We start from the raw sequence: 24,702 nt of genomic DNA on the forward strand, positions 1-24,702 counted from the left end.
CATAGCGATTTTGATCATTAGAATGAATATAAGCATAAACAAACCAGTTAACATGAACAATATTGATGTAACATAAGATATCTGAACGGCTAGATATATTTTATATGCGAAAAAATGACAACAACCCTTCCAGTGCCGATCCCGAACAAGTTCGGCTTTCTTTCGGCAAGAGACAATATTTTTTTTGCTATTTTACTTACCCTGAGCTGCTTGTAAAGACGTTGGTGGTACTGGCTCGTCCTACGCTTTCCAAGGACGATTTATTCCATTGAAAATGGCCAGATGCCAAGTTTACAGCCCCCCAATTTTTACTGAATCTATGCTGTCAGCGGCGCGACGTTTCACGGGGTGCCGATATAGTTCGGCTTTTTATATAAAATGAATTAAATAATCGGAGGCCTGGGGCAAAATTTTCATCCAGGCCGCCGGCCGCGATCTGTTTACATCGGCCCGCGAGAGCGTCGGGCTTCTAACATGAGTGATGGCCTATGGCTATCTTGTAGCTATTTTCATCCGGGTCTTTTTCATGACACGCACAAATGTGAACACGCGCGTCACTGCTACGTGGGTCCCTGTATGTTACAGCGGTGGTCTATGGGAGTGACTCTGGCACTTGGCACTCAAGTGGCCTTGGCACGCATCGAGTTAAAAATTGTGAACCACAGTTACAAGGGGGCTGAGGCTGACACAGGCGTTTCTTCTTGAAATGCCTGGATCCCGAGGCTACCGAAACTGTGACCCAAGTTTTGAACCGATCCGTGAGCTACTGTAACTGAACCGTCGCATCCCTAATGTTTGTGTACTGTATATACATATATAAATATATTGGTTTATGTTCATCTGTTCCTCTTCCTCTCCTTGGTGTGTTCTTCTCTCTGCTCCTCCACAGTCACTGCATACAACAGATTCTAGAAAGTGTAAATCATTGCCACGTAAATGGCATAGTTCACAGGGACCTGAAGGTTAGTAACAGAACCATGACCAAAGTATAACAACGACCAAAAACAAACCAAGCACAGGCCTTGCACCTGCTCCCTCCACCGCCTGATCAATCAACCAATTAACCAATCACTGATCGACAAAAAACACACAACCACCCTCCCCCAACCGGTCCTAACCCACAGGGTCTTCGCCCCTTGTTAAAGGTGCAGTAAGTGATTTTCTTTGGTTAAATTCAGTGTTGAATAACTTTGTATTGTGATAGTACTCATTGCTGTAGAGGGGTTAGTTCAATAAAATGAGTCTCCATGTCTCCCCAGCTCTTTAGTACCATGTTGGCCCGAATATAGGATGACATTTTATTCTATAAAACACATCCTCAAAATATGGGGTTGTATTATAATCGAGTCATTAAACATCTGCGCCACTATTATGGTAAATGCATTGAACTTACCGGCGTGCGTGCGCGTTGTTCTCGCGAACCGCTGATGTTCGCGTGTGCCCATCATTCAATGATGCGACCGCGGTTTTCCTGGTGAACCTGAGGGCAACGGTGGGGGCGCGGGAGTGTGAGGAATTCTTGAACACAGTAACACACCACTTACTACTGCCGATGGAGAGGTTAGCATTATGTATTGAGAGAGGCACTCTTGCCGATTTCGTAAGAGACGCCAATTGCAAAATATGTAAATGTTATATGGGGCCATGATGATAACCCCTTCTTCCCACTACTAGACCAATAAGGATTTATATTGTCTGTGTTATTGTTAACAACCACAATTATTCATGTGTGGCAAGATCCCGGTTCCACTAGTTTTACTAGTAGGCTATTGTAGGCTTACAAGCCAATGTTTTCCATTTAATGATTTCCTTTATCGTCATCTTGCGCTAATGCACGCATCTGTTTTCGCCAGGTTTTATGGTCTTGATTTAGTGGTTTCTTATAAGCTCGCGACCCTCCTTGCCCATCAGCCCCCACCGTTGCGCTCAGGTTCACCGGGAAAACCGCGGTCGCTTCAATGACGGGCGCACATGTAATCTTTAGCATGGTGAAGTTTAATCCAAAGCAAAACCAAAGCTAACGTTGCCTAGCAGCCTAGTCAATAACATACTTCCTGTTTACAATGGATCAGCTATCACAATATAGAGATTGAATCCTTTCACAATAAAAAAAAGAAAAGAATCCATACAAAAATATCACATACAGTAATACACCAGTGGTTCTCAAAGTGGATTTCAGGGACTCTCTACAGTATGTTCCTTTTCTCCTTTACAAGTATGTAACTTTGACAGTGTACAAATGGAACCAAACGGTCCCATGTGTACACGGTCAAAGTTAAGAGGAGACCTTTTAAAATGTCAAAGTTTAAGAACCACTGACTTACACTACCTTTAAAGTCGGCACGTGACTCTGGGACTCTGGCCGGGTTGCCGGGTTGGCCGGTTGGGCAGAGGGACACGGTTGTGGCGTGGTCACGCCAGGACGGGGGAAGCGGGGAGGGCGGGACGACCCTCACTTCCCCCTGTACGCCGGGCGGCGGCAGCAGCAGCAGCAGCAGCATGTAGCATCTTCTATCCCCCTGTACACCAGGCAGGGCCACCCACTCACCCACTCACCCACTCACCCTGCAAGCATGAATAGCATCTTCTCCCACAAAACACCCCACGCTCTGAAAGATGGCCGCCCGCGAAAGCTCGCGACCCCCCCGGCGGAGATCATCGGGAGAGAGGAGGAGGAGGAGGTTAGGACGAGGAGGGTTCCGAGGTGTGGTGGGTGGGTGGGGGGAAGTGGGGGTTTTAGGAGTGCGTCTAGGGCAGCGGTTTCCCAAATGTTTTAGCTCAAGAGCCAAAAGAGAGATTTCAAGATGTTTGCCCCCCGGGGACGCAAACCAGTGAAAATGGCAGATCTACAAGCTCACAACGTGGCGCGAAGGGACGCGTTGTGAGCCTGTGAGTCTGCTATTTTCCCGACTTTTTTATTTCTTTATTTATGGACATTATTTTTTTAAATAGGCCTACTTTGATTTTACTTGATTTTTACTTTACTTTACCTTTTGACAAATCTTTTGAAATAATATATCGTCGTTGTCGGGTGGAAACCTTTTATGTCCGAAACCGGTTGTTTTGTATTTATCATTTTAAAAATGATTTAAACTAGTGAAAACAGCCGATCTGCAAGCACACAACGCCTCGCACCGCGAGGCGTTGTGTGCTTGTAGATCTGCTGTTTTCACTACTTTTGTGCGACGGCCTTGTATGATGAAGCAGGGCTTCGCTTTGCGAGAAAAAAAAAACATACACATTTGAAACTTGGAGATACAAGGTTTCTGCCCGACATCGACGATATACTGTATATTCATTTAAAATGGAAGACAGAAACAAGGGGGATATTTAATGGTGAACCAGTGGTCTAGAGAGATGCATGTAATGCAGTACCTCAGCCTCCTCTGGCGTCTCTCTCCTCAACGCTCGGTCCCTGGGGTCGCGGGGTCGCGTTAGGGCGGCCAGGCGCTAACACCACTTCTGTTTTTGAGACTCGGAGAGAGAGAGATGGGGGCTATGATAGGCAGGGGTGGGTGTGTGTGTGTGTGTGTGTGTGTGTGTGTGTGTGTGTGTGTGTGTGTGTGTGTGTGTGTGTGCGCGCGCGTGTGCACATGTGCGTGTGTGCTCGCATTACTATACTTGCGACGGCCTAAGTTTTCAGTTTAGTTGAATTTATGGGGGGAAAAGACATTTGCGAGGAGGACGAATTTCCCCTGGTCCTTCACAAGAGGGATGCTTGTTTTGTGGTTAAAGTTAAAGAGCCAGACTTCATTTACTACTCTTTGTGCCTCCGCTGTCGTGCGACCCCAAAATATCTGCCATCTTTGACGGTTTGCACGGAAACCGTCGCAGATAAACCCAGGCTTAGGGTTTAGGGGTGAAACAAAATGATCGCCCTTAAACTTTAATGTCCTCTCAAACATAAGTAATACAAATCCTGTTGTTGTCTGGCGGAAACCTTGTATGTCTCCAAAACCGCTCGTGTTGTATTTATCATTTTGATAATTCTAAAACAGTGAAAACAGTCGATCTACAAGCACACAACGCCTCGCATCGCGAGGCGTTGTGTGCTTGTAGATCTTCTGTTTTCACTAGTTTTGTGCGACAGTCTTGTACGATGAAGCAGGGCTTTGCTTTACGAAAAAGCATACGAATTTGAAACTGGGAGATTCAAGGTTTTGGACAGTGACGCGTGCGTGTGTGCGTGCGTACGTGCGTGTATGATGTGTTTGTGTGTGTGTGTGTGTGTGAGACTGGGTGGGGTGGGTGGGGGGGGGGGGGATGTTGCAAAAACAAAAACAAAAGCCACAGAAGGCAGTCCCCCACGGCAGCTCTCCCAGTCTCAACTCCCGCAGCAACAGACAGTGTGTGCTAGTAGCCCGGCACTCTCGCACTAACCACCGCCCCCTGCTGTTTGCATGCAGTCATTGCATTCAGCAGATCCTCGAGGCCGTGCTCCACTGCCACCAGATGGGCGTGGTCCACCGCGACCTCAAGGTGAGTGACACGCACACGTGCACGCACACACACACACACACGCGCGACCCCTCCAAGACCACCCGCTCTAAAAATGCATAAGGCTAACTTCTGAGAGGGGCCCAAATGGAACTTAACAGCTCTGTCTAAAAAAAATTATATTGTGTGTAAAAAAAGAAGAAAAAAAAGGATTGGAAATTTCCTGCAAATTAATTTTTTTCCACAGGTTTCTTTCCCTGCTTTGCCTTTCTTTTTTTCTTTTTTTTAATGGAGAATGGAGCGTATTTTTGCAGAAACCCGCATATGGCAAGAAATCATCCATTCCCATTTAAAAAAAACAGAATCCACCTTCATAGGTAGATTTAAACTTGGGAGTCAGAGAAGGTCATAACAATAACAAAAATAGCTGATCTACAAGCTCAATGTTCTGCCAATCCACTGGAAATCTACTGTCTTGCCACTGATGCTTTCCTGTGTTTTTTATGGGTTAAAGCAGTGGTTCTCAAACCTTTTGGGCTTCAGTAACCCTTTTTCCTGATTGCTGAATCCAAGTACCCCCTTTAATCGACAACACTGTTTTGATTCGAAAATACTGACATCAAAATCCAGTTTTATGTCAATATGTTGAAAATAAAAGTAAGTAGCCTGTTTTCTATTCACTAACAGTTGTGCTAGTTAAAATTCATACTTATTTTGGTTTAAAGCTTTACGGAGCAGCACGTTCACAAACATCTTTTTATTTTATTCAAGTACATTTTGAATTCCGGACTTTTACCTGTAACAGACATCAGTAAATTGCAGTATTGATACTTTTACTTAGGTAAAGAATGCAAGTCATTTTTCCACCACATCTTAGTACTTCTCCACCACTAAGGCAGACCCGAGTCAAATGTCCACCCTGTCATCTGGGAAGTGGACACTGTGGCTTAGCTCAGAGCGTATCAACTCCTCACTGCCTCAGTGTCTCTCCATGATGTTTGTCAACACACTGGTTTCGGCTCAGCTACCACCGATTTGCTTATCAAATGAGCCCAGGTGCGTGTGTGTTGATGGCGGGATCCGGGTGCGCTTCAGTTTACACACCACAAATAATGGAGCTCAGCATTTGCATTCGACCCACAATAAAGATAAACAAACGCCCCTCTCGTTCCTCGTTAGCGACTCGATTGGCTGCAAGCCGTTGCCATGGAGAGCACTGGCCGAAACACAAAAGGCCCAAAAAATATATAATGATTATAAAACAAACAAAGCCAGAGAGACGAAAGCAAAGGGCCGGTGAACGGACATGCTCTCTGTTTGAACGCTGGTGTGTGTTCAGCTGATTTTGACTGGAGGAGATAAACATTCTGGCCTTTTACAGGATAGCATTACTGTCCCCACCTGGTGGAAACCTTGTATGTCCCTGTGGTCGGACAGAATCCTCTTATCTCCGAATTCTAACTTTCTAAATTAAAAATCATTTTGACCTGGAACACATACGTATCACTCTAGAGCAGTGGTTCTCAACCTGTGGGTCGAGACCCCCAGGGGGGTCCACAAATTATTTTGGGGGGTCCCCAGATGATTAACTTAATGTGCAACATTGCTTTCTCACTCAACAGTAAACAAACCAGCATAAAGTTTAAGTGTATAGAGAGTTTATGCACATTTCTAAAGTGACAATTTCAGGACTTTTTTAATACCTCTAAAATGACAAATTAAACATTGGCCAAATTGTCAAATATTAGAGGCAGAAATTGTGAAAATAGCAGATCTACATGCTCACAACGCCTCGCGTTGCGAGGCGTTGTGAGCATGTAGATCTGCTATTTTCACAGTAGAACCGTGTTATACAAAATGTAATGCCTCAACTCTTAGTTCTCGTCAGGGGTCCCAGTTAAAATATGATTATTTAGGGGGTCATGGCCTGAAAAGGTTGAGAACCACTGCTCTAGAGTTGAACCACTTTAACCATTATTTGATTTAACTATTAAACAATAGCAGATATACTCTCACAGATCTGCTATTTTAGAAACATTTTGAGGATTTATGCTAGTTTTTGAATATTTTTGACCCGAAGGTATAAATGTAGCCTATTCTAAATCCCTCTCTAAGGTTTTTGAAAAAAGCATGTTTCTATGTCAATGGTTCTCTAACTTTTTCATGTCAAGGACCCCTAGAATTATATGTAATTAGCTGGGAAACATTATTGTGTGTTATTCTGAAGCTGCAGTCGTGAATCTTATTAGTATTAAAGGAGTAGTTCACCCCCAAAATGACTTTTTTTCTATTGATTAGTCACGCCATGGAGACTAGAGTTCAATAATATTTTTAGTTTTTTGTCGCATTCCTAAGACAAAAATGTGATAACATTACATTTACCCCCATTCATTCCGGATGGGGACCCGTTTCGAAACGGGTCCCCATCCGGAATCAATGGGGGTAAATTTACTCAAATCAAATTTTTGTCTTAGGAATGTGACAAAAAACAAAAGATATTATTGAACTCTACTCTCCATGGCGTGACTAATCAATAGAAAAAAAGTCATTTTGGGGTGAACTACTCCTTTAATATGAGGAAACGAATGCCATATTCATCTTCCATTGCGGCGCAACACTTTTTGAGATTGTAGATCTGCTATGTTCGCTATTTTAAAATGTTTTAAAATTATGATGAAACGGAACAGAAACATTTTCTTTGGACATACAAGGTTTCTATACCGGCAGCGACGATCTGTTTTACGACCCTCTGTCACACTCAATGCTATTAGCAGCAATTACACTGCAGCTGCCAAGAACACCCATTAATCCTCATCAATCACACACACGCACGTGCGCGCGCGCACACACACACATACACACACACACAACCCCACAACCGCTACAACCCCAACCCCTAAAGTAACCAGTAGTAACTAAAGCTGTCACGTAATTATAGTGGAGTAAAAGAAAAGAAAAAAAGACAACATCTGTGTCTCTGAGATGTAGTGGAGTAGAAGTGCTAATGTGTCGAGTAATGGAAGTATTCAAGCAAAGTAAATAGTTGTACTTATATGTGCAGCACTTGAATAAATGAACTTTAGTTTAGTTAGTTTTCACATAACCAACAGCGATAGGTTGACAGACGAACCGATAACTCGACTTTAGTGTGGATGTGGACTTTCCTTATTTTCTTCAATTCCTGGTTCTGACCATAGACCAGGGGTCTTCAACGTTTTCAGGCCAAGGACCCCTTAGTTGAGAGAGAGATGAAGCAGGGACCCCCCACAACCTTTTCAGAGAGTCCATATAGTTTCATTGTTTGACAGCACAATCATCAGTGTATTTTGCATTCATTTCAATTTGTGTTTTCAGGTATTTAATAAGCCGCCATCATTACCTAATAAACTTGACCTTTCACTCTGTAATTAGTCTGCACTTTTCCCCCTCTACACCAAACCTCTTTGCTGAAAATAGTCGATCTTGTAGATCTGCTATTTTTGGCTACAGTTCTCAGAATATGGACTCAAGTTGGGTTCAAGTTGTTAACATAAAAAGGATTGGAAGATTTGGAGGACCCCCTGTAGTAACTCTGAGGACCCCCTAGGGGTCCCAGACCCCCTGTTGAAGACCCCTGCCATAGACTGTAAAATAAATAATGAACAAAGTGACACCATTGGTTTCTACAGACAGCTTTGAAGCCAGTTTATCAGTGATTTGAAATCCACCATCTTCCTATATAATGGTCAGAAATGCTACTACCAGAAACAACTGCTTATTGGCTGCAACCGCAGCGAGGGCGGGTCTTCTTCACTCCTACACATCCCTACACTCTACACCCGTGGTTCTCAAAGTGGATTCCAGGGACTCTGTGGGTTCCTTTAAGGGGGTCTAAATTGACCCATACAAGTCTGTAACTCTGACAGTGTACAACGGGTTCATTTGGTTCCATTTGTACACTGCCAGAGTTAAGGGGAGACCTTGACATGTGAAAGTTTGAGAAACACTGCTCAACCTAATACCCCTCCACCATCCCCTTTCCCAAAGCATGCAACTTGCACGAACGCCCGACTTCACGAATGCTCTACTAACCTAGCCAATCAAAAAACAGCACTGTTTAATCCATGATACTGTGAAAATAAACATGTATTTTGAAACTGCAATCTGGGAATGTATTTATAATGGATGACTTGTTATATTAACCTTATCTGACCAAATGGACTTAACTTAAAGGACAACTGTTTTTTTTCCCCTCCACAACAAGGGTTAGATTATAATTAGAGGAAAGAAAAGATGAGTGTTAAAATGTGACTGTTGAGCAGAAACCTCGTATCTCCAAGTTTCAGATGTGTATGCTTTTTTCGTAAAGTAAAGCCCTGCTTCATCATACAAGAAAATAGTGAAAATAGCAGATCTACAAGTGTAAGATGCCTCGCAGCGCGAGGCGTTGTGTGCTGTGTAGATCTGCTATTTAAACTATTTGAAATCATTTCTAAAATGACAAACACAGAACGAACGGTTTTGGACATACAAGGTTTAAACCCGACAACAAGGGTTATAGTAAAATAATTAGCGAATGTCCTTTCTTTCTCTGCCTGGGTTTTGGTATGCGCAGCACGAGTCGCTGTTATTGACCTCTTTCGCCCAATCGCCTTTCACCGGATGGGCTGTTTGTTGCCGATTGGCCGAGGATCAGCTGTGGCCAATGACTGAGCTAGGTTGGAAGCGGGCGGCACGCAGGGGACAGACGTGACTTCACTTGTGTGATCACGTGTGTGTGTGTGTGCATATGTGTCAGTGTGTGTGTGTGTGTGTGTGTGTGTGTGTGTCTCTCTCTCCCCTGGCAGACAGTGACCGCTATATCCTTGATGTCGGGTGGAAACCTTCTATGTCCCAAAAAACAAAAAATAGCCGATCTATAGGCTCACAACGCGTCACGTCGTGACGCGTTGTGATCTTGTAGATTGGCTGTGTTCACTACTTGCGTGTGCGATACTTTTGGTATGATGAAGTAGGGAATTGATTCACGAAACGTATCTTATCGTTCAGGTGGAAACAGGATTCAAATACAAAAACGGTAGTAGATCTACAAGTAGATCTCAAAACGCGTCGCTTTGCGGCATGTTTGGAGACTGCAGATCTGCTACTTTGTATGCTTTTGTGTGACACATTAGTATGATCAAGTAGGGCGGTAATTTACAACAACAAAAAAGCCCCCAACAAGTTAGAGGTTTCTGCCCGACAACAGAGATATAGACTCTCAAAGCTCAGCCATTGGTCACAGCACTACGTTGACACCTTATAGACGGATCTTAACACGTTGCAGTCCGAAATAGAATGGGGGTTGGTAGATTAGCCGTGAAATTTCTATTATTGTATTGTGATCTGAGACATAATATTATGTTTATAAACATGACCCCGCAGCCCCTCCATCTTGAACAGCGCCGCTGTTTTTTCTTTTTTTTTCCCCCCAGGCCAGTAACTCACCATGATTTTCTCGATCTCCGTTGGGATAGAATGGGGGTTTTGGCCGATCGTCGATGTCCCCGTGCGTTTCGCGTGCGCGATCCTTTCACGTAAATGTCCCCGCAAATAGTCCATGTGTGACTGAAGAACAGACCTGAAAAGTTTCGCTAGCATAGCCCCAAGCATGGCTGCAGGAGGAGCTCGAGTGTGTAGACAGTAAACGGATGGGTGGAAGGTGCCTTGGAGAAGGAGAGGCGCTGACGTCACCTCTGCTTCATGCACGGTCTGCATGAGCCATCAGTGCACGAGTGGTGACTAGGGAAGGTTAGATCAAAAGCTTTTATTCCGGTTTTAAAGACAAAGTCCGGGAATGTGCGACGTGGCTGAGAGTCCCTGGGGGGATGTGCGATATAGTACGGTTTTAACATTAAGGGGCTCCCCTTGGCTTAGAAGGTGTTAAAGGGGAATACCACTCATTTCAACATTGAACTACCGTGCACAAAAAGTAAGGGAACTTGGCTTCGGTCCATTATATCTCCCCTTTATATCATTTTTATTGTTGATTAGTCACCTTTACAACGAGGTGCAGCTTGTAAACATCGGGTATTCGTGGAATGAGCAACAAAGCAAATGCAAACAGTATTACAGGCCAAAATGGCCTGTAATACTGTTCTGTTGGGTGCAACCGTCATGTCATCAACATGGATCTGTTCCATTTCCCATATTCCTTCCTGATTGCCTATGATGGCCTTCTAAAGTTTGAGTATGCGACCTGACGGTCACTTATTTCCCGTTTTAGGGAGTCTTACTGGTATTCACCTTTGTTGCTTGGAGCATTGAAGATTGCACTCTCAACAGTAATAAGGACAAGAAAAAACTACTACTACTACTACTACTCTGCAAGCCAAAGAGTACATCTTCATGATGTCACTGATCACATGACCCCACAACTCTAAGGGATATTAATTACATAGTTCAAAGTTGAAAATGAGCGGTACTCCCCTTTAAGGTTGTGGCGGGTGTCGTGTGTGCCCAAAACCCACTACCAAACATTGCGTTTGGTTATTTACTTGCTAACTGTCTAGTCTCACGGGAGTCGTGATAGAAGTCATTAAAAAACACTTAGAGCTGTTAGACATGCCAGAACCCAAACAAGAGAGGAGGCTCAGCATTGTTTAACCTTGGTGGTGTGTTTACGGCTTGTGGAAATGACTCATTACCCCTTCAGCAATATTGAACGTCTTTGTGTGTGTGTGTGTGTGTGTGTGTGTGTGTGTGTGTGTGTGTGTGTGTGTGTGTGTGTGTGTGTGTGTGTGTGTGTGTGTGTGTGTGTGTGTGTGTGTGTGTGTGTGTGTGTGTGTGTGTGTGTGTGTGTGTGTGTGTGTGTGTGTGTGTGTGAAGCCTGAGAACCTGCTCCTGGCCAGTAAGTTGAAGGGAGCAGCGGTCAAGCTGGCAGACTTTGGCCTGGCCATCGAGGTGCAGGGAGACCAACAGGCCTGGTTTGGTGAGTACAGCAGCACAACACTCACACACTGAGGCGACGTTGCAACGAGAATTCCATCCATCCATCCATCTTCAACCGCTTATCCGGAATCAGGTCGCGGGGGTAACAGTTCCAACTGAGACCTCCAGATTTCCTTATCCCGAGCAACTTCCTCCACCCCCTCAGGGAGTATACCGAGGCGTTCCCAGGCCAGTTTGGAGATATAATCCCTCCATCTGGTCTTTGGTCTGCCACGGGGTCTCCTCCCAGTGGGACGTGCATCGAGGACCTTCCTAGGAAGGCGCTCGGGAGGCATCCGTAATAGATGCCCGAACCACCTAAGCTGACTCCTTTACAAGTGCAGGAGCAGCGGTTCTACTCCAAGTCTCTCTCGGGTGACTGAACGAGAATTCCGCAAAATGAAAAGTCCGATAAGCCTTCCGTTCAGACGATAACTGCATTTTCGGGGGTTGAAAACGGAACACACTAAGACCAGATTTTTGGGTGGAAAAGTTGACAACGGTCTCCCCTCGTGTCACTGTGTGAACAACAGAAACGCAAGAAAAGATATCACATGTGATGTCATGGCTCGCATACAGCCTACTGCAGCCATGTTACCATGGTGAATGGTAAACAAGGAAGTAGAATCGTCTATCCGTGCGTCACCGCCACCTAGCGAAATTACATGGACACTACATCATTTCATGCCCTGAGGCGGCTTCATATGAACGCTGGATAAAAAGCAAAACGCAGCAGCGATGTCCTGGGACCTCGCCGTTTTCTCTACAGAGCGTCGCCGTCTGAACATGGCCTGAGGCTGTTGCTCTGTTACAGCGGTTTTTCAACTTTTTTTGTATCGGGGTCCATTATCTATTCAGCAGCAGCAGATTTAGCCCCTCAGACCCAAAACTTTGAATATTTTGTTATCGTTAGATAAGATTGTGTCCACAATTCCGTGCCGTATTGACGTGGGAGAGATAACAGCCAAACGTTGATCAAAATAACAATTCTTCTACATTCTCTAAGGGGCCTTTTCCACCGGCAAAGAACTGGTTCGGGTGCTTTCTCCCGCCTATGGGATGGCAACTTTTTGGGAACCTTGGTTAGTTCTTGCAAACATGGTCAACCAACTGTTATGGTTCGGAACCAACTGGGTTCTTGGTGGAAAAGCTCACCTCTGGTTCATCCCATAGGCGGGAGAAAGAACCGGAACCGGTTCTTTGCTGGTGGAAAAGGCCCCTAATTGTGTAGACTTCTGGTAAATAGAGTAATGCAGATGTTTAGCAATAATGTAACTCTTTATAGTGTAGAATGAAACCAAATGGACCCGAGTTAAAGATCTATAAGGGTCCATTTGGTTACCAAAATTACTCTTCATCATTTTGCTGGGGACCACCTGGAACCCCCTCAAGGATCACCGGTTGTGAACACTGACGTAGGGCATTCAGATATGGACATCAGAGGTTTCTCCCCGACGACTGAAATGAAACGATGAAACTGTGCACTCTGTCCTGTCCTACTAGCGAGTGCTGAGACTCTCAGCCCCAAGAGCATGCTGGGAAAGGAGGAGGTTTGCTGGCTGTGGTGTAGACTCCACTTCACCGCAGAGGGCATATGCTTTCTTTTTTCAAGAAGCTTCTTAACTACGGCTCATAAACTTAACTCCAGGTTTTAAAGCCTTAGCTACTATACTGTGAAAGCAAAACTTTGTGGAAACCTGGAGAGACTATAACGTGCGTGTGAGTGCGTGCATGTGTGCGTGCGTGTAGATTTGACTGAATTCAGTCATTTGCATTCCATAGGAGTCATCAATGGAAGCATATGTTTGGCACCGAAAATAGACAATCTACAAGCTCACAACACCCTCTATATGTTGAGCTAGTAGAAATGCTATTTTCAGTTATTAGTTATGTTAAGATTAAAGAGTATTTGAAGTGGGATTATGAATAGGTGGGCACTGACAGTGTTGGAGATGAGGAGGATGAAGGAGAGGAGTACTAGAAGGCCACTCTTTGAGATAAACCTCCTGCTCATGTTTCTCTCTCTCTGTGTGTGTGTGTGTGTGTGTGTGTGTGTGTGTGTGTGCGTGTGTGCGTGCGTGCGTGCGTGCGTGCGTGCGTGCGTGCGTGCGCGCTTGCGTGCGCGCTTGCGTGCGTGCTTTCCAGGCTTTGCTGGGACCCCCGGGTACTTGTCTCCTGAGGTTCTGAGGAAGGACCCCTATGGCAAGCCGGTGGACATGTGGGCATGCGGTAAGACCAGCGTAATCCCTTCCTATGAAGCCCCCCACCATCCCATCCCATAATAACCTTTCTGTCGTTGTCGGAGGTGCCAGTGGGCATCAGTGCGTTCGCTCTAACACCGATTGGTTTAATCGAAAGGAAGTCGGCGCGGCGCTTCCGCGGTAACGAGCGAGACGCCGAAATATCACGGCTCCCCCTAAGGAGCATCAAAGCAAGCGACCGTACTTCAAAGGAAAGTGCAATACCTTGCAACACTTACAAGGTATTGCACTTTCTCGTTAGTCCTAATTCGCTTAGGGCTAGGTTTTAGGGTTAGGTTTAGGCATAGTTTTACTGAGGTTAGGGATAGGGTTAGGTTTAGGTTTAGGCATAGTATTTTCACCAGGTTAACATCACCAGATTCGGACTAATGGGATGTAGGAACTATGAAATGTCGGACCAATGCCGTGGCACCGTCTTGGAGTGAAATGAACTCAAAGGCCGGAACTCGAACATGCGCGACAGCCTAGCAGAGCAGACAAAGTAACAAGCTACAACTCCTTTCACCAGAAGCCAGTGACATGAAGCTACAAACTGGGTGCCTGACACTTGTCACCGCACGTTAAGCTACTGTACAGAAACAAGTGGAGCTGTATTTTTCCAGTGCTGTTTTGGGTCTGTTCTATGGCGTACAGTGTCTCTCAACCTCTTGGCTTTATTACTGTTGCTGACACTTATCACACTTAAGGTCAAGGCCACCTGGACGCAATCTTTACTTTTTGGGGCCAAGTGGGCATGACCTTTGGGCAAGTGGATCGAGTACACCCAAGTGCCTCTGAGACCTTTGTATCAACCCCTCCACACACACACGCACGCACGCACGCACGCACGCACACACACACACACACACACACGCACACACACACACACACACACACTCTCATTGTGGGGCCAGTGGGGTCTCGCCATCAAACAAAGACCCATGTTCGTTATTTCCTGGAAACCTGCTGACAAATCATGCTTCCCCTCGTGTGTGTGTGTGTGTGTGTGTGTGTGTGTGTGTGTGTGTGTGTGTGTGTGTGTGTGTGTGTGTGTGTGTGTGTGTGTGTGTGTGTGTGTGTGTGTGTGTGTGTGTGTGTGTGTGTGCGTGTGTGTGTGTGTGGGCACAAGTGGCGGGTCGCCATGGCAACGAGTGTTGCGCGGGTCAGGAGGAGAGAGCGATGATGTCACGTTGATAATGGACTCGCCGGTGTCTAATTAGCCCCGCTGTCACTGCGCTCCCTGTTTTAGAAGTAATTATGTCGAGTTTGAAATGTTCGTTACCGCCTCTTAGCGCCATTTATCACAGTCTGCCAGTCACAACTATTACACAACGTCCAATCATCTGAGACGATCACAATTATATTGCATGGATCGTAGGGGTGGGCGATATGGAAAAATACAATATCACAATATTTTCTCAAGCTGTATGACGATACACGATTTTATCACGTTTCTTTTTCACATTGGTTTTTATGGTTATTTTTCAAGTTACTTGACAAAAACTAGACTCTCTGGGTTCCTTTTGGGAGGTCTAAATTTAACTTTACAAGTATGTAACTTTGACAGTATACAAATGAAAACAAATGGACCCTTATGGGTCCATTTGGTTTCATTTGTATTCTGTCAGAGTTAAGTGGAGACCTTGACATTTTAAAGTTTGAGAACTACTGATTTAGACCAAAATGCTGGTTTAAATTTAATTCTGCAATGAATCTCTGTATTAACGATTAAACAGGATTTTTACAAGGCTCCCTCAATTGTATCACCATACTGTATATACGATACCTCTGAAAAGGCATATCGTGGAGACATTGTATCTTAGCAACGATAATTATCACCATATCACCCATCCCTAATGGATCGTCTTAATCAGTTCAATGTTTAAAGGCGTTGCCAATTCGCAATTATTTGTGTGACAATTACAGTAAGTAAAACTTAATGATCTTTGCGTGCGTGCGTGTGTGCGCACGCGTGTGTGTGTGCAGGTGTGATCCTGTACATCTTGCTGGTGGGCTACCCACCCTTCTGGGACGAGGATCAACACAGACTCTATCAGCAGATCAAGGCTGGGGCGTACGACGTGAGTCTCTCTCTCTCTCTGTCTCTCTCTATCTCTCTCTCTCTACATTATGGAGACAATATACAGTTAATGTTGGCAGCAGCGACCGATAAAGCAATGCAGCAGACTTGTGGGAGGCCAGACGTACAAACAATGATACAGTAAAATCAGGGGTTGGCAACCTTGGGCACGGGTGCCAACATTGGCACAAGGGAGAGTTATCACTGGCATAAGTGTGAGAGCGGGGATGTGGGGTTTAACCCATTTAGGCCTGAACACAATATGACGCAATATTTTATGCTTTAAATATTAAAAAAACAGCAGATATACAAGCTCGCAGCGCGGCGCGAGCTTGTAGATCTGCTATTTTTGAAAAATTGTGAAAATTTGAATTTTGACCCGATTCCATAAGTGTCTTTTGAATCCTTCTAAGGTCTTTTGAAAAACCTATGTTTCTATGATGGCAATCTGGCCAGCCATCGTCAAAGAAAAGGTCCTTTTCACTTAGCTCAGTTAGTCTGTTCTTGAGACACTACTATGTCAGTGGTTCTCAAACTTTTTTATGTGAAGGACCCCCAAAATGATATGTATTTGGCCACGGCAAGGTTATAATAGTTTTGGATTTTTCCATTAGTTTTTATTTTTATTAGTTTTGAGGTTTTGTTTTCAATTACAGTTTAGTTTTAATTCGTTTTTAAATTGAGGTTGCTAGTTTCGTTTCGTTTTTATTTTTTGAAAATGCTTAGTTTTAGTTTAGTTTTAGTGTTAGTTTTAGTCTTTTACGGTATTTGTCAGGGGTGAGATAAAAAAAGCTCCGGAAAAAGTATTGTCTAATAAAGAAAATCAACAAAACATCATATTGTTGAATGGCAGGAATGTTGAGACATACAACTTCTCTCTTTGACCACACCATCTGGTGTTTTTTATTTTTTATTTCCACAAAAGACGAAAACTAAGGAGATTTTCTCTATAATTTTATTTTATTTTAGTTAGTTTTGTAAACACACAATACCGTTTCAGTTAGTTTTCGTTTTTTTAAAAAGCTTAGTTTTTATTTTTATTTCAGTTAACTAAAATGTTTTTTCATTCTAGTTTTCGTTTTTTAGTTAGTTTTCGTTTACTATAATAACCTTGGGCCACGGACCCCCATTCAACATATTCAGTTCCAGGGACCACCCAGAAGCAAAATTTGAGTTACAAACTAAATAAATAAATATATTCAAAGATTTGCACAAATTTTCACATTTTTTTCAAAAATAGCAGATCTACAAGCTCACAGCGCGGCACCGTGCCGCGCTGCGAGCTTGTAAATCTGCTATTTTTCACTGGTTAAAGCATTCAACATTTCTAGGCCTAAATGGGGTAAAATAAAAGATTTAAAAAACACAGTCATTAAATGAAGTCCCTCACATCTGACTGGTTAGGAAGTCTGGAAGATTGGTGGGTTATTGCTCTGAGTCTTAACGTTCGAGTGTGAATATCTCTGCTGTCGGGCCGAAACCTCCCAACTCCAAAATGTTCATTTTCGGGAAAATGAGCTCAAGTGGAGTTAGGAGGTTTTGACCGAAGGGTGTTTTTTTCTACTTTTCATTGGTTCAATATTATTTTAACCAACACTCAGCTGTAAAGGGTGTCCAATAGCCCTGATTTATGCCAAAAAATGGAGTTAAGAGGTTTTGGCCAGACAGTGACGATATGGATTACCAAAGGAAAAGGCAAATATTGTTTCATGTATTCATGACAATCCAAATCTGTTGAAAATGTGTTTATGTGGTTAACCACATTAAACATAATGTTGATGTGGCGAGGTGACTATCAAGAAAATGAAAATATGTCAAAAGGTTTGCTGACCCCTGCGGTAAATGTTTTCCCATTAGTTCCCATCTCCAGAGTGGGACACCGTGACCCCCGAAGCCAAGGATCTCATCAACAAGATGCTGACCATCAACCCGGCCAAGCGAGTCACCGCCACGGATGCTCTCAAACACCCCTGGATCTGCGTATGTGCACGCACGCACACACACACACACACACACACACACACACACACACACACACACACACACACACACACACACACACACACAGGTAACTAAGTAGATTTACTTATGTAATTTACTTAAGTACAATTTTTAGGTATTTGTACTTTACTTGAGTATTTCCAATTTCCAATACTTTTACTTCTACTCCACTACATCTCGGATCCAAATATTGTACTTTTATTCCATACATCTTTTTTTAAACTTTAGTTACTAGTTACCTTGCAGATAAATGATTATATTATAAAACATACATTAATGCACTTTAGCCATATTCTATACTAAAGTTCTCAACGCGTTCCGATGTGAGCTTGTTGGCATAGTTTCTTTTGTAAAGTTTGTGATTGATTGTTTTGAAAGAACTAATGTAAAAAAACATTCTTATGAAATGTGTCTCCTCTCACAGCAACGTTCCACCGTGGCTTCCATGATGCACAGGCAGGAGACCGTGGAGTGCCTGAAGAAGTTCAACGCCAGGAGGAAACTCAAGGTGAGACCACAATCCTTTTCAGAGGTTAACCTTAGTCCAGGGACGTGCTGGGCCCCTGATTCAGCCCGGGAAAAAGAGTTGGAGAGGCCCTCGTTGCGCGCTATAGAGAGAGATCTCTATTTCCAGTGGGCCAATTACATGAGTTATATTTCGTCGTTGTCGGGTGGAAACCTTGTATGTACAAAACCGTTTGTTTTGTATTTATCATTTTAAAAATGATTTAAACTAGTGAAAACAGCCGATCTACAAGCACACAACGCCTCGCACCGCGAGGCGTTGTGTGCTTGTAGATCTGCTGTTTTCACTAGTTTTGTGCGACAGCCTTGTATGATGAAGCAGTGCTTTGCTTTGCGAAAAAACGTACACATTTGGAACTTGGAGATACGAGGTTTTCTGCCCAACAGTGACGATTTACTTTGTTGGCCGCCCAGCCCCCAAAATGGAACGAAGGACGACATTTTATTTTTATTTTTTTGAACGGGAATGAACCGGCCGTTCGGGAGTTGTCCCGCTTTTCCCAATGGCCAGCACGTCCCTGCCTTAGTCCGACTCCTAGTAGGAGTTCAAGGACCCATACCCAACCCACACTCGGCCACTTCATGTTGAACTGTCGTTCTGCTTATTATTTTGGCCAAGGATATTGAGGGAGAGTCGGACAGAAGGGATCTATTTCAATCAATATGGACTAACAACATTTTTGGTGAATCAAAAAAGTAGCTTACTGTTATGGCCTTTGAAGCAAGGGAGAGTTTTAATTGTGTTAGTCTGGCTAGTGTGTTAGTCTGTCCTAATGGTCAGGGTTTCCACTGTTCTAGTGTGTTAGTCTGTCCTGATGGTCAGGGTTTCCACTGTTCTCGAATGTACTTGAAAGTATTCTGTTTTACTTGTGCTTGAGTTTACAGAAGATCCTTTAATTTATATCGTCGTTGTCGGGTGGAAACCTTTTATGTCCAAAACCGTTTGTTGTGTATTTATAATTTTTAAAATGATTTAAACTCGTGAAAACAGATGATCTACAAGCACACAACGCCTAGCACCACGAGGCGTTGTGTGCTTGTAGATCAGCTGTTTTCACTACTTTTGTGTGACGGCCTTGTGTGATGAAGCAGTGCTTTACTTTGCAAAAAAAATTACAAATTTGAAACTTGAAGATACGAGGTTTCTGCCTGACAGTGACAATATACCTTACGCTACCTGAATTGTTTTCTAGCTGTGTTGAGCACTTTGCCGTGTCAGTGATATGTCTCCTTTGTGTTTGTCTCCCCAGGGTGCTATCCTGACCACCATGCTCGCCACGCGCAACTTCTCAGGTAGGACAAAATCCACCTTTATAGTTCAATCCAACTCCTTTAGAGTAACACAAAACAAATTCTATTCGAGAGTCGAGTGTTGAAAATAGCCTATCTACAAGGTCCACAACGCGTTGCGCCATGCCGTGGTGAAACCTTGCATATCAGCGATTTCCGACATGTGACACTGTCACACGACAACGCAAAGGTCTTTGGCTTTTCTCTGGACCATTTGATGAAGGTCGATGGCCGCATGCCCACAGACTAGGACAGGAATTTCAGGGAGGCCATGAAGGCCATGGCCGTCGTTGCCCCTCAGTTTAGCCTTGTGCCCCTCAAACCAATGGCATGACCTGAGGCCACAGTGGCCTTAATGCCCCAGCTGACTGTACAACTTTCTCCTCTGTCTCTTTCTTGTTGTAGACACCAGTGTCTTTTGTTGAGTCCCCATTTTTAAACCAATCCAGTATCTTTGATTTGTGCAGGGCTGAGAATCAGATTGTAAATACCCATTTATTAATTTCACAGCAGATATTCTACATAATAAAATGTAACCCTTAAATTCAATTAATAATTTCAATAGACTAAAATCTTGTTTTATTTGATGGCCTTCCTGCCCTGGCATTTGGCCTTTGTGCCCTAAAAAAATGGAAAACTCTGAAAGCCAAGTGGCCTTTTCCGCTTCCTGCCTGGACATCAATGTTCACGTTCTGGACTTTGAAAGAAGTGGCTACTTTTTCACGTACAATCATACATGCCACTGTTTGTTGGGACGTTGATTTACCACGGAGAGTCTTATGAATGAGCTGACCTTTTCGAGGAAAGCGAGGCCAGCTCTCTCCCAGCCTCTTCAACCCCCGATTGGCTGTCAATAGAGATGGAGACCGAACGGTACCATGGCCATCGATCTGTCGCAGGGCCCCTTTTTAAAGGGCAGTAACGTTCAAACCGGGTCCGCTAAACTATACAACGATTGATTTTGTCTCTTTATGGGACATGGCGGGGACTTGCCTTTGTTTTGTTCCGTTAGTGATTTATGAGTGTTGTCTGTGTTCTGTTGTGTTGTAAGAATGGAGTAGAGTCTGTGTAACTGTATTGTATGTGTCTACATATTGCTGGTGTCAGTTGGAACCTTTGTATGTCCACAACTGCTGCTATGCCCTAAGGTTTCAGTCAAATTGTATTTCTTGACGAAATTGACAAATATATTGGCTTAGTTTTAGTATTTTGTTTTCGTCAGTGAAAAAGTTGACGAACACTTTTCTTCATAGTTTTAGTCGACGCGATTGCCACTGGTTCGAGTTCCAGTTTGCAAATGTTAAAATAATTGTGAAAATAGCAGATCAACTACAGACCACTATTGCACGGCAATGTAGGCTGCTGATTTATGAAGAAACCGAAAAAGGCGAAATGTGGAGAGATACAAGGTTTCTACCCGACACCAACAACACTGTATAGTATGTCTGTGTGCATTGAGACTGTACTAATGGGACCAACCCTTCACCATTCCATTTGTACACTCTCAGAGTTAGCCTGGCATGGCCAGACTAATGTCAAGTCTGCGTAGATATTAGTCTGGAATCTCTACGGTAGATGTGGAACATTTGCATGCTGGTCCCTGATTGGTGCCCCACAACTTCGGGGGCAGCGAAGTCCAATCACGGCCGAGCAGGGCCAGACTTAATATACAGAGAGAGAATTGTATCCAAAGTTTGAGAATCACCGATGTAATGAACACTGTGTCTTGAAGGCCAGTCTATGCTTTGAGCGTCAAGTATAGACCCGCACTGCGTGTCTTTCAGCGTTATTTGTTAGCGTCCATATTACTGTCTGTGACACGACGGCGTCGCCGCAAAACATAAACAAGGAAGTGGATGTAGTCTCCTGCATCTTCCCAACCAATCAGAGCACATGGCATTTTATGAAGGCGCGTGCAACCGTCGATCTTTACTGAGGTGCGCGACACCGTCGGTGGAGTTTTACTTTTATTTGTTAATGATGTGTCCGTCGAGGAACGCTTGGCGCTCAAAGCATAAATTTGGCCTTTAGAGTTTTTTTTTTTTCTCTCTCTCTCCTTTCCCTTCTCCCTCTCTTTGTGTGGCAACCCGTTTTACGAGGTAAGAATTTCCTTATATGGTCAGCATTTTCTCTGGTTGCCTCAAAACGTCGCCTGCTAACAACTAACAAACACAACTTCTGCAACAACACATACTAACAGTAGCAACGCAGTCAACGATACCCTCAGAGTTCTCGCCAGCCAATCAAGAAGCTCCACTTAGTGCTGTCACGATTATTACATAATCGTCTAATCGTATTGACAGTTCAAGTGGTTAAATATCTGAAAACACAAATTGACATGAATCCAAAATACACTGATGATTGTTCTGTCAAACAATGAAACTATATGGAATCTATGAACAGGTTGTGGGGGTCCCTGCTTCATCTCTCTCTCTCTCGACTAAGGGGTCCTTGGCCTGAAAACGCCCTTTTCGCCTCTTCACCAAAGTTATTTGCCAAAAATAGACGATCTACAAGCTTGTAGATCTGCTATTTTTGGCTAAAGTTCTCAGAATGGACGCTATAGGGTTCAAGGGGGACCCCCTGTTGAAGACCCCTGCTCTAAAGTGACCGCTCAAGGCCACTTATATACAGTATGTGTCTCCCAGGCCAGCAGTTTATACCAGTTACATTTAATTGCATGTTTCCGGACTAACACGCTTCCGCTTTAGTTTTCACTCGAGATTCACTCTTTCGCCCTCAAAACTCCCATTTGCATTCTTTCTCAACACCATTCTCAATTACAGCGTAGAGTCACACACACACACACACACACACACACACACACACACACACACACACACACACACACACACACACACACACACACACACACACACACACACACTCTTGGAGCATGGCGGTTTAATTGGTCCCTGCCTACACTGCTATACTTAGAACATGTCTGTGTGTGCTTGCAAGGGCGTCACAAGGGGGGGGACTGAGGTACTAGGGACCAATGTGGAGGGGCCTTAATTATTTTATACTATTGAAAAATAGCAGATCTACAAGCTCACAGCGCGGCACTCGTGCTGCAAGCTTGTAGATCTGCTATTTTGGAAAAGTCGTGAAAATGTGTGCAAATCTTTGAATATAATGTATTTTTCAAGCGAACATTTGTAACTCAAATTTTGCTTCTGGGTGGTCCCTGGAACTAAATATTTTGAGATGGGGGTGTCCGTGGCCAAATACGTAGCATTTTGGGGGTCCTTCACATGAAAAGGTTTGAGCACCACTGACATAGAAATATAGGTATTTCGATAAACCTTAGAAGGATTTGAAATATTCAAAGACAGATATACAAGCTCGCAGTGCCGCACTACGAGCTTGTATATCTGCTATTTTTCAATAGTTAAAGCACAAAACAATGTGTAATGAAGGACATTCATGAGGGGCCCACAGTGAATCCTTGTACCGTCCCAGGGCCCAGCATTTGGTGCGACACCCCTGTGTGTGCATGCGTGGGCGTGTGATTTATACTCTTCGTCACATTTCTTTTCTTTTTTTCTTCTCTCCTTGCAGTAGCCAAGAGTCTGATGAACAAGAAAGCAGATGGTGTCAAGGTGAGATGACATTTCCTCTCCCCGTCCCCCTCTCCCTCTCCTGCAACGCCATTTAGTTGGCGTACAATCAAAAGGTTTTCTTTTACCCCGAGACAGGGATCTGCGGGTGCTTCATTACTTTTGGCACAATGACATTTTCTAAAACGGCTTTTTCCAGTCATGTTTGAGTCCGCATAGCACTCAGCTGCAATAAAAATGTAAAGAAATTCTACAACTGGAGGTTTTCATATTACATTTTCTCGCTTAGCACCTGCCCAATGTTGGGCATTGAGTCCATATAGCCAACACTGAAAACCAGTGATGCACTGATAAGGAAATTCTTGGCCGATACCGATATTTGCTTATTTCGTTTTTGGTGTTATAATTTCCCCCTTTTGTGCAAGGGAAACAAATACATCTTCATTATAAGAAATAACTGTTCAGAAATACAGCTTGGTAGGCTGCAAATAACCAACACACCAACATAACCAGCGCAAAATGGATGCTTATCAACAACAGCGCGCCGATATATCGGCGCATCCTTAGTGAAAACAGAAGCCAGCGTTATCTTTGGTTTTTATTTTATGTGGTGTGATCGAGGGCGTTAATTTACAACAACAAAAAGCGTGGAGAAACATGGCCCTGACATGCAGTTTTCTTTTTCTTTTTTTTTTTGCCTCTCTGTTTTTACGCCAGCACTTTAGAAAATTACCTGACAACTTTACCACGGATGCTCTCAGAAAACACTGTCTGTAAATGGATGGCAAGGACAACGTGCGTGCACGTGAGTGTGTGTGTGTGTGTGTGTGTGTGTGCGTGCATGCGTGCGTGCGTTAGCACGTGAACGCTCATGGCAGCCATGTCCTTTTTTTTTCTTTTTATTTCAACTTTCAGCATGATCACAGATGTTTAAAAAAGACAGGTGCCATTAAAAAACACTGAATTATTTTGCTGATTACAATAAAAATCATAAAATCTAAAAATGCATTTGCCTATCTAAAAGTCCATATAACCTAAAAACACAAATCTAGAATCGATTATCATTTAAGAGTCTGCACATGTATGGGATTGGTGGTTTCTTGTATCTCTCAGTTTTGCATGTTGGAGTGTCCAGGTCGTCTCCATTCCTTGTTTGGCGACCAGAGATCTCCTTCCTGAGGGGGGGTAACCAGTTTCTGAAGTTGGACTTAAACAGCTGTCAGAACGATGTCATGTGTTCTCTGTCTGGTTGTGTTGTGTTGCTGCATGCAGAAAAGGAGGACACGTTGTGCAGCATGTAACCACGTTCTGAGGGTAGGACTCCTCCAGTCTGCTAACCCACAGCATAGAAGCCCTGTAGATTGCAGACAAAACTATATAGTAAGGGTGCCGGAAAAAATCGATATGAATCGATTATCGGTTTCAACACTAGCGATACGGCCGCATCGATGCGCGTTTACCCGGATCGGTCCAAATCGCGGCCGTATCGGTCGATGTATCGGTCCTAAAGTTATTAATCGGATTAATCGGATTTTAGCATTAAATAATTAACCTGCTGTGCAACTCTGAACTTACTTACTCAGCGTTTACTGTTACAAATCATTAGTTCAAAAGTGAGCGC

The 24,702-nt window shown here is 43.8% G+C and overlaps 1 protein-coding gene across 4 annotated transcripts in view; it reads left to right on the top strand.

Moving 5' to 3' along the window:
- camk2d1 (calcium/calmodulin-dependent protein kinase (CaM kinase) II delta 1) overlaps positions 1-24,702 on the top strand; it is a 161,343-nt gene that overhangs the window by 104,525 nt on the left and 32,116 nt on the right. For 3 of the 4 annotated variants that reach the window (XM_080741296.1, XM_080741295.1, XM_080741298.1), the window contains exons 6-13: positions 4,407-4,479; positions 11,284-11,386; positions 13,531-13,614; positions 15,612-15,706; positions 17,563-17,685; positions 18,131-18,214; positions 19,482-19,524; positions 23,086-23,123. In XM_080741296.1, coding sequence (XP_080597422.1) covers positions 4,407-4,479; positions 11,284-11,386; positions 13,531-13,614; positions 15,612-15,706; positions 17,563-17,685; positions 18,131-18,214; positions 19,482-19,524; positions 23,086-23,123 — 643 coding nt within the window. Of the gene's footprint in view, positions 1-889; positions 963-4,406; positions 4,480-11,283; positions 11,387-13,530; positions 13,615-15,611; positions 15,707-17,562; positions 17,686-18,130; positions 18,215-19,481; positions 19,525-23,085; positions 23,124-24,702 lie in introns of all 4 variants that reach the window. The other variant, XM_080741297.1, reaches the window with a different exon arrangement.

Source organism: Nannobrachium achirus (assembly GCF_963921795.1).
Source record: "Nannobrachium achirus genome assembly, chromosome: 14".
NCBI lineage: Eukaryota > Metazoa > Chordata > Actinopteri > Myctophiformes > Myctophidae > Nannobrachium > Nannobrachium achirus.